At 43.4% G+C, this 10499-nt stretch overlaps 1 protein-coding gene across 2 annotated transcripts in view; it reads right to left on the bottom strand.

Annotated features, from left to right (window-relative positions):
• Positions 1–10499, bottom strand: part of LOC116706202 (tyrosine-protein phosphatase non-receptor type 14) — a 54253-nt gene that overhangs the window by 32139 nt on the left and 11615 nt on the right. For both annotated transcript variants that reach the window (XM_032542895.1, XM_032542894.1), the window contains exon 3: positions 6541–6716. In XM_032542895.1, coding sequence (XP_032398786.1) covers positions 6541–6716 — 176 coding nt within the window. The remainder of the gene's footprint in view (positions 1–6540; positions 6717–10499) is intronic.

Genomic DNA, 10499 nt, shown 5'->3' with positions numbered 1-10499 from the left:
GGCGAAGAACACAGAAGAAGTTATTGAATGCAACTAACTTCAGTTGGTAAAGTAACAGTGTGTGAGACGGAGCCTGCTGGACCTGGACCAGAGATGTGACCCATGGCCAGAAAATCATAGTTCATAAAATTCACGCCGTTGATCGATACAGACGTTTCATACACACGTCGTGTGTATCCGCCGTTCGACCCTGCTGGACCCGTTCATGATGAGTCAGCCGTCTCCCTGTGAGTAGCGTCCTCACACTCCTCTCGCAGTTATAAATAGCCTATGTGACAATACAATTTGTTTGGCTAAATCACAAATATCGTGAAATAATCGCGATCAAAATTTTGATCAAAGTAATCGTGATTATCATTTTGGCCATAATCGTGCAGCCCTAGTACAAATTCAACACGTTCAATGTAAAACCTTGATTAATGCATGAGGCTTTACACAACATAGACATGTAACTAAAAATGATCTTAGCCACATATAAAGTCCACATGAGGCAATATGAAGGATTAAATTTAGGGAAGAAATCCATTTAGAGAGAAACAACTCACTTGAAGTTAATATCTCAGTATTTGAAAAATAAACACAATCCTGTCCTAAAATATGTTTATACTTTGCAGACAATGATCACAAGATTTCTTCGGTAGAAAAGTAGTTCAGCTGAAAACTGCTGACAGCGAGTTCTGTCGATTATCCAGAGTAAATGCAAACACTGTCCCTGGAAAGACGTACTGCTGTAAGTCATTTTCCAGTGCAAAAATCCCATTCTATTAACCTCTGTTGTAATGGAATGGGAGCCGAACCTCAAACCCATATCTAAAAAACCTGGGTTAACAAAACCAAAAGTACATGTTTCTGTAATTTGGGTAAATCTTAATCTTAATTAACAACTTAATAATGTACTGGCCACATGGACTATCACTCATACGCCTACAAAAACGTGTCCACAAAGAAGTCCTTATGATGGCACACACCTGGCACACATGTCAGAATGACTGACATCACTGTGCTGTAATAACAGGTGAATGTACACACACAGACATGAGTTAGAGCTGTCCTCACTAAGAGTTACTTGTGACTTCCACCATGGCAGAGTGCTCTGCTGGCACTCCAGGCAGCCACACAGGCACAAAGGGCCCTTTATATGCCCACACATGTTCAAACCCCGCTCAAGACATGCTGCCAGATGTCCAAGTGGCCCGGACAACAAGCCTGCAAGCATATGTGCATGCATGCATGAATGTGTGTGTACATATGCTTCAACCCCTCCTCCACCACTGTAGTGGTATGACCCTGACCACCCCCTCAACCCTGGATGGGTCCAGACGGCTTGTGTGGGAGGCAAGAGGATTTCACTTTGAAATGTGTTGAATCAGCAAGGGGCAAGTGTGTGTGTGTGTGTGTGTGTGTGTGTGTGTGTGTGTGTGTGTGTGTGTATAGAAAAGAGGACAGAGGTAGCCATGCTTCGTTAGACAGACAAGGACCCTGCAGGAGAGAGACAGCAGAGGCAGGAAGATACACAGAGTGTGGGGGAGACGTGTGGCCATCATCACACATGCAAACACATGCTGACAGTGCATTATAATGTATGAAAGTGTGAGAGTCAAAGGGATGTCTATCGGGAGACCTGCAAGGTGAATGAGAGGGAGCAGTTTGCCTCAGTTGGAGGTAAACATTGAGGGAAAATTAGTTCTTCTGGTTTTAGGACCACTGCTGCCATTAAAGTGCTCATGTTAAGCTCCTTTCAGGTTCATATGTATTTAGAGGTTGTACCAGAATAGGTTTATGGGATTTATTTTTCAGAAAACACCATATTTTGTTTGTACTGCACATTGCTGCAGCTCCTCTTTTCACCCGTGTGCTGAGCTCTCTGTTTAGCTACAGAGTGAGGCATCTCACTTCTGTACCATCTTTGTTGGGAGTCGCACATGCGCAGTAAGTACTTCTAGCTAGTCGGTTGTATGAGGGCGTGCCACGCTAGCAACTAAGCGAGCATTATACGTGTGTTACAACCCCGCCGCTCTTCTGTCTTCTGCGGCTGGGACGCGATGGAGTGTTTTGTGCTTGCTTTAACAGCCAACAACAAACACATTTCCGTGGTATTTTGACGTGTTCCCCTAAACCAGTGCTCGAATCAAAACAGCATGGCGGATATCCGAGAGTTGCCTATATTCCTGGTGGGTGGGAGACATAGGGATTTTTTTTTTAACCAGCTCACCCGGAGATGACTGAAGGCAGGATACATGTCTCACTCAAAACAGCATGGATGTTTGATTTTTTTCCCAAGTTTGCGTGCGTGTGGAAGCACCGGAGATACAAAATAACACCCAAAATCCCAGAAATTTCCATATATGGGCCCTTTAAGGATTAGGTTGTTTTGTAGGTTTGTAGATAAAACAACCCTCAGTCAATCAGTTACTTTTGCAGAGTTGGAAAGTTAAACTAGCATTGTACGCACCACAATCCTGAACAAAATGATGATACATCGAGTAGCATGCTAAATAGGAATCCGTAGTCCGCTTTTCGAGTTGGAATTTAAAAGATTGAGACAACAAGTGAACCGGCGAGGATATTGCACCTATCTTAAGAAATGAAAACCGAAATAGTATTTCTCCTAGAAACGCATCTGATAACAGCAGACCATCTCAAACTTAAAAAACATGGGTTGGACATCTCTATCATCACCTTTTGACACTAGCTAGCAAGAGGAACAACGTTATGATCCATAAAAAGATCAGTTTACCCTTAATGAGTCAATATCAGACCCACAAGGTCGATTTATCATAGTAGCTGGCTCCCTTTTTAAGACTCAAGTTATACTTGCTTGTGTGTATGTTCCCAACTGGTATGATGTCAGTTTTGTAAATAGGTTAATTCCATACTGCCTAGCAGAATTCACATCATTTGATTAGAAAATATTAAATATTCCGGTTAGAGGGTCGATCAACAAATTCCATAGGAATGGGATGCTTTGGTGTTTTATTTTAAAGAATCAAGACACTTCCCTAAAATTAAGAAGGAACTGCATCTTCCATAACTAACCCTGCCCATTGTTTGAGCTCTCAGCATTTTGGAGTATAATGAGAAGAGCTGATGGCAAATTAGCCTGATACTTTGCATGCACATACCTCATTTATACGTCCTCTTAATATAATATACAGTATATAAAAATGTTGTTGCCAATGTCCGAAGCAATTGATTTTCTTTTTTGCAAATAAAAGATTTATAAAAAAGGACACGTAGCGGGACGGGCAATAATGCCTGGGCATGATGCATTGACCAACTATCGAGGAAATGCCGCTATAGGGCTGGTTCGTTTATTGGCAAAGGCTGATCAATAAATTGTACTCCGTGACAAAATAAACAAAAAACAATGTGTCCCTCAGAGGTTTTTTTTTTTTTTGTGGTACAGTGAAAATAGCCCAAACTCTTCATTAAACCCTTGATTTGTGCATCTGAGAGGATAGCGTTCCGTATGTTGCCTTTATGCGTTTTAAATCAAGAAATGATAACAGGAACTGAAAAATCTGCTTTTACAAAATGTTGTACACATTGCCTCCTGGGCGCCTCCCTAAGAGGTGTTCCAGGCACGTCCAGCTGGGAGGAGGTCTCGGGAAGACCCAGGACTAGTGGAGAGATTATATCTCCAACCTGGCCTGGGAACGCCTCGGGATCCCCCAGTCGGAGCTGGTTAATGTGGCTCGGGAAAGGGAAGTTTGGGGTCCCCTGCTGGGCTGCTGCCGCCGCAACCCATATCAAATAAGTGGATGAAGATGGATGGATGTACAGATTGCTTTTACTTAGATCAATTACAAACCTCCAAAAACATCCAAATATTAGCTGACATATGAGTTGAACACAAGCAGTACATGGTCACATAATAATAAAAAACTCCGCCTCACCTCCCGGCTCCAGCCTTTGGGCCACCGCCTCCAGACATTCCTGTCCTGTACTCTCCACTGAAAGAGTGCATTCAATCACATTGCTGTCCAGCAGGCGATCCGTGTACAAGTAGTTCTTGCTCAGGACATTGTAGCGCCGCTGCGTCCAGCTTCAGCCGGAAGGCATGGCTGAATGGAGGTCCCGGTTGAGTCAGGTCAAAGTCACTTGGGGGCAAGGAAGCGGAGAGACAGGCAGGCTCTATGACCTGGCCGTCGCCCTCCACTCTCGCACGCGCGCCAGCCAACACACAGGGTGGAAGATGCACCCTGGCAAGCGCTGGCCCATTCCCAAAGATGTCCGGAGAGGAGGAGGATGGAGGAGGAGGAGGAGGAGGAGGGAGAGAGGATGATGATGAACGGGTGCTGCAGGGATAGATGAAAAAAGATGAGTCAGTCATAACAAGAAACCCGGAAAAGTATTGACAATATTTTTGTGTACTTTTTAAACTTTATTATTTGAGCCCACATAATATGTGGTGCTTCTAATGAGTAAACGTTCTTCCTATCAAAACTTCCCTCATCGTATTCCCTATCACATACACAAGCAGAAACAAAACCAGATGAGGCTAGCAGAATCACCAGCGATAACAGACGCAGCATCTGCGGTGCTACGATATTAGCCAAGGCAGAAATCGCACGGTAGCAGACAGCTTTAGCCTCTCGTATGGCAGCTGCGCTCCTCTCCAGCCCCATGAGGCCCAGCATCAGGCAAAGCTGGGACAGAGGCAGAGATGTAAGGCTATGATGAACAGACATCAAACAGCCAAGTGCAGACATCCATCTGAACCCGGCAGTGGCTTTGAAGAACAAATGGAGCTTCTAAGTCTTGTATCTGCCTGTGTGGGAGGCCTTTCCTTTCCTTTTATCTCCCCTCTCCCTCCTCTTCCCGACAGCAGCAAGTGCTAGACACTGAAGCGTACAGTGTGTAGTGTGTAAGATCACACACAGCGGTGGTGCACAGATGCTTCACAGAACACTGTTTCAGCTACTGCAATAAAACATAATTTCATGTGAATAACAAACTCATAAAACTGTTAATACTGCAACTATGCAAGTCCAAAATTAAGAGACAAGTCAACACACACCACACACACCACACACACCACACACCCACACACCCACACACCCACACACACCCACACACACACACACACACCACACACACACACACACACACACACCACCACCCACACACACACACACACACAACACACACACACACACACACACACACACACACACACACCACACACCACACCCACACACACACACACCCACAACACACACCACACACAGGTTGGTCTTTGGCACACTTTGAACACATTCGGGTTAGTCATCAGTTCTTAGCTGTCGTCTGTGATGAGGACAGAGCTTTGAAGTAAAGCACACATAACACAGGTATATTTACTATTCACACCTGCAGTATATATATATATATATATATATATATATAATATATTATATATAGTATGCGCTGGTGTTGTCAACGGAGAATTAATTAACATAGCTAAACAGCAGTGTCATTTTAAGGGTGGTGGCCACGTGTAGCCTTTTAGACAGGAACTCCACTACAAAACCAAAAAAAAAAAACATCTCCACACCTCCAAATCAGGGAAAGAACAACGTTCTTCTCATACAAAAACACTGATTAAGTCACTGACACATCTGATAACAGATTACAAACATTTGTGAAAGTAAATGAAACGGAGAGACAAAACAGCAAAATGGCATCAAGTAGGGAAAAAAACTATGTATAAAAAGTCTGTAATACAACACGACAAGCTCCAGTGATTAGGAGGGGGAAAAAGAGGAGGAGTGGAGAGGGAGAAGGAGGAGGATAAAGATTGAGTGGATGTGTTGGCTTCTTGTCCCGGGTTCTGGCAATGTGCTGTTGATAGTCAGCTTGGACCCCAGCCCAGATTCCTCTCTACACTGACTGGAAAACAGAGCACACCTGACAAGTATGCACCAAAGGACGGACACACACACACGTTGATAATCAGACTAAATTGACACTAGTAATCAGACTAAATTGACATCAATTCTAAACCAATCAGCTGTTCAGATAAGAGCCAGGTGTTTTCCATCACGCCCTTGAAGACGGTGGAGGCACCTGGCTCTCAAACCTCTGAGCCCCTCGGTCTTGTGAGGTTATTGTTGCTCACGTGTGCGTGACCTTAGAGCGGGATCAAGTCTAACCAGCATGCACTTTGTGCCAATCGCCGGTGATTGTTTTTTGCGCAGGCGTGGCTCATCTCGACTCAGCTCGAACAAGCCTAGTGCTAAAGATGTGACTGAGAGGTCTGTACCACAGTAAATTTACCCATCTGTGACCAGGTGCATTCAAAAGATCACAGCAAGATTCAGTTTCTTCGTATACCGTCGATCAGTGTCAGTAAGACACTGTTACCATGGCAATATATATTTTCTTTACTTGAAAACTTCTCATCACAGACACAGCACACACAATATGACTATTTTTATGTACATGTCACAGGAAATGCAGACAAAGATAATGAGAAGGCACTGTTGTAACTGAATTTAGAATATATAAAATAAATGCAAATGTCTGACAAACTGTAAGTGGTGTTTGGAGACTCTTTACCTGGTGGCTTCTTGCTCCAGCCGGGAAACACTGGGCACGTAGAACATGACTCCGAAGAAGAGCAGTGGCTCATTGCCAAACTTGTCCAGTTGCTTCTTGAGGGGTTTCTCCAGCTCCACCCAGCGATGGGCCGGGGCCTGGGTCTTTCCATGGAACCACAGCCCGAAGTAATGGGTCTGGAGCCAAGGGAGAAACGAAAGGAGGAGGTCAGTATGGTGCACAAGGTCAAGGGATGGAGATGACGGAAAAGGAAACAGGACAAGGAGTGTGGGGGGGGGGGGGGGGAGGTGAAGTCCCGAGGAGTACAAACAAAAAAAAAAATGAGTTGCAAGTTGGATGAAGAGAGATAAAGAGGGGTAAGAAATAACTCCAGGCGACAGGAGGGAACTGAGGAAATGGCGATAAACGAGAGAGAAAGTATTGGGATGGGAAATAGGGGTTTGTTGGGATGGAGAGAACTGGGTTGAGGAGAGAAATGGGAAATCAGTTGAGAAATACATTTGGGACAATTGAGCCGAGATGAGATTAATAAGCTACTGAAATAAAACCAGCACATATTTATCTTTCAAATCTGATCAAACCTTTGATGTCAGCAGCATAACTCTATTAACCAAATAATAGAGCGGACCTTTTGTCAGTAAGATTACCCTGGGAGAAAAGAAACAGGCAACGATCCTATCTCACTGAATCAAAATGAATGCAGTCTCTTGCCTATTGTTTTATCTAGAGATGCATATGCTATTTAAATTTAACACAATTCAGCTGAAAAAAACAGCGGAAACGACAAAGGTGAAACAGAAACCTGCTTTACAAACAAGAGCATATGTTTAAGCAGATGAGCTTGGAGGTGCTGTAACTGTTTAGACTGCAAGAATCAGCCCTGGAAGTCTCACAAATGTATCTGCAACTTGGAAGAGACAGTCATTTGTGAAACATGATACAGCTGCAGTTTGCGATCTGCGTGTAAGCTGCGCTCCCAAACAGCTTTTGTGAAACGGACCCCTAACCTGCATCAGAGTTTTCTCCTAAATAAAGATCTCACTAAGTTTGTCAAACTATATATACTATATATAAGCCCCAGTACTACTAACCATGTTAACCATGTAATTTAGAATGAAACAAAGGTGTTTCATTGGTATGTGTGTCATATCACAAAGAGGTAAACGCACCTGTTTAGTCACCGTGCTTTGACTCTACTGTAATGAAAGTTGTAAAGCTGCAGCTGCAAGAGCACACATGTATACACACACATACACAAACAGTCCTTCCTCACATGCAAACAGACACACTGAAGGCCTCAGGTAGAGCAATAAAGATGAAAACAACAAATTCAGATTGACACACACACGCACGCACGCACGCACACAGAATCCAGAGATAGCGTGTATGATGGGGCAGACAGCGACTGAGGCTGAGGCGTCACATCACCTTATTTATAACATCACTGACACCTGGCAAATACCACAACACTATGTGAATACGCCGCCCCTCTCTCTCACTTTGCCAGCAGCTCCAGCTGGCGCAGACTCACAGTTCAACACACGTATTCATCCAATTCAATCGTCAACCAAAGAAAAAAACTACTTTCTGCGTTTAGTGGACAAACTGCCTGCCCTTTCACACGCTAAACAACTCCACGTTCAAACGGGCCCCATGCAAAGCTAAATACCTGTGTGAGTTACACCTTGATGAAGGAAATGTAAAGTTAGTTAGTTAGTTAAAAATTAGTGAACAGAAAGAAAAGGATGAGACAAAACACAGCATAGACAGGAGGGGGGGGGGGGGGGGGGGGGGGGGGGGAGATGAGTAGTATCTCTTTCTTCTGCAGAGAAAAGAGGACAGAGGTAGCCATGCTTCGTTAGAGACAGACAAGGACCCTGCAGGAGAGAGACAGCAGAGGGCAGGAAGATACACAGAGTGTGGGGAGAGACGTGTGGCCATCATCACACATGCAAACACATGCTGACAGTGCATTCATAAATGTATGAAAGTGTGAGAGTCAAAGGATGGTCTATCGGGAGACCTGCAAGGTGAATGAGAGGGAGCAGTTTGCCTCAGTTGGGGAGGTAAACATTGAGGGAAAATTAGTTCTTCTGGGTTTTAGGACCACTGCTGCCATTAAAGTGCTCATGTTAAGCTCCTTTACAGGTTCATAATTGTATTTAGAGGTTGTACCAGAATAGGTTTATGGGATTTATTTTTCAGAAAACACCATATTTTTGTTGTACTGCACATTGCTGCAGCTCCTCTTTTCACCCTGTGTGCTGAGCTCTCTGTTTTAGCTACAGAGTGAGGCATCTCACTTCTGTACCATCTTTGTTGGGAGTCGCACATGCGCAGTAAGTACTTCTAGCTAGTCGGTTGTATGAGGGCGTGCCACGCTAGCAACTAAGCGAGCATTATAACGTGTGTTACAACCCACGCCGCTCTTCTGTCTTCTGCGGCTGGGACGCGATGGAGTGTTTTGTGCTTGTCTTTACAGCCAACAACAAAACACTTTCCGTGGTATTTTGACGTGGTGTCCCCTAAACCAGTGCTCCGAATCAATAACAGCATGGCGGATATCCGAGAAGTTGCCTATATTCCTGGTGGGTGGAGACATAGGGACTTTTTTTTTTAACCAGCTCACCCGGAGACTGAAGGCAGGATACATGTCTCACTCAAAACAGCATGGATGTTTGATTTTTTTCCCAAGTTTGCGTGCGTGTGGAAGCACCGGAGATACAAAATAACACCCCAAATCCCAGAAATTTCCATAATATGGGCCCTTTAAGGATTATGTTGTTTATGTAGGTTTGTAGATAAAACAACCCTCAGTCAATCAGTTACTTTTGCAGAGTTGGAAAGTTAAACTAGCATTGTACGCACCACAATCCTGAACAAAATGATGATACATCGAGTAGCAATGCTAAAATAGGAGAATCCGTAGTCCGCTTTTCGAGTTGGAATTTAAAAGATTGAGACAACAAGTGAACCGGCGAGGATATTTGCACCTATCTTAAGAAATGAAAAACCGAAATAGTATTTCTCCTAGAAACGCATCTGATAACAGCAGACCATCTCAAACTTAAAAAACCATGGGTTGGACAGATCTATCATTCACCTTTTGACACTAGCTAAAGCAAGAGGAACAACGTTATTGATCCATAAAAAGATGCAGTTTACCCTTAATGAGTCAATATCAGACCCACAAGGTCGATTTATCATAGTAGCTGGCTCCCTTTTTAAGACTCAAGTTATACTTGCTTGTGTGTATGTTCCCAACTGGTATGATGTCAGTTTTGTAAATAGGTTAAATTCCATACTGCCTAGCATGAATTCACATCATTTGATTAGAAAATATTAAATATTCCGGTAGAGGGTCGATCAACAAATTCCATAGGAGATGGGATGCTTTGGTGTTTTATTTTAAAAGAATCAAGACACTTCCCTAAAATTAAGAAGGAACTGCATCTTCCATAACTAACCCTGCTCCATTGTTTGAGCTCTCAGCATTTTGGAGTATAATGAGAAGAGCTGATGGCAAATTAGCCTGTATACTTTTGCATGCACATACCTCATTTATACGTACCTCTTAATATATAATATACAGTATATAAAAAATGTTTGTTGCCAAATGTCCGTAAGCAATTGATTTTCTTTTTTGCAAATAAAAAGATTTATAAAAAAGGACACGTAGCGGGACGGGCAATAATGGCTGGGCATGATGCATTGACCAACTATCGAGGAAATGCCGCTATAGGGCTGGTTCGTTTATTGGCAAAGGCTGATCAATAAATTGTACTCCGTGACAAAATAAACAAAAAACAATGTGTCCCTCAGAGGTTTTTTTTTTTTTTTGGTACAGTGAAAATAGCCCAAACTCTTCATTAAACCCTTGATTTGTGCATCTGAGAGGATAGCAGTTCCGTATGTTGCCTTTATGCGTTTAAATCAAGAAATGATAACAGGAACTGAAA

This window comes from Etheostoma spectabile, chromosome 18, assembly GCF_008692095.1.
Source record: "Etheostoma spectabile isolate EspeVRDwgs_2016 chromosome 18, UIUC_Espe_1.0, whole genome shotgun sequence".
In the NCBI taxonomy this organism is placed as follows: Eukaryota; Metazoa; Chordata; class Actinopteri; order Perciformes; family Percidae; genus Etheostoma; species Etheostoma spectabile.
This window is presented reverse-complemented; position numbering and strand designations above follow the sequence as displayed.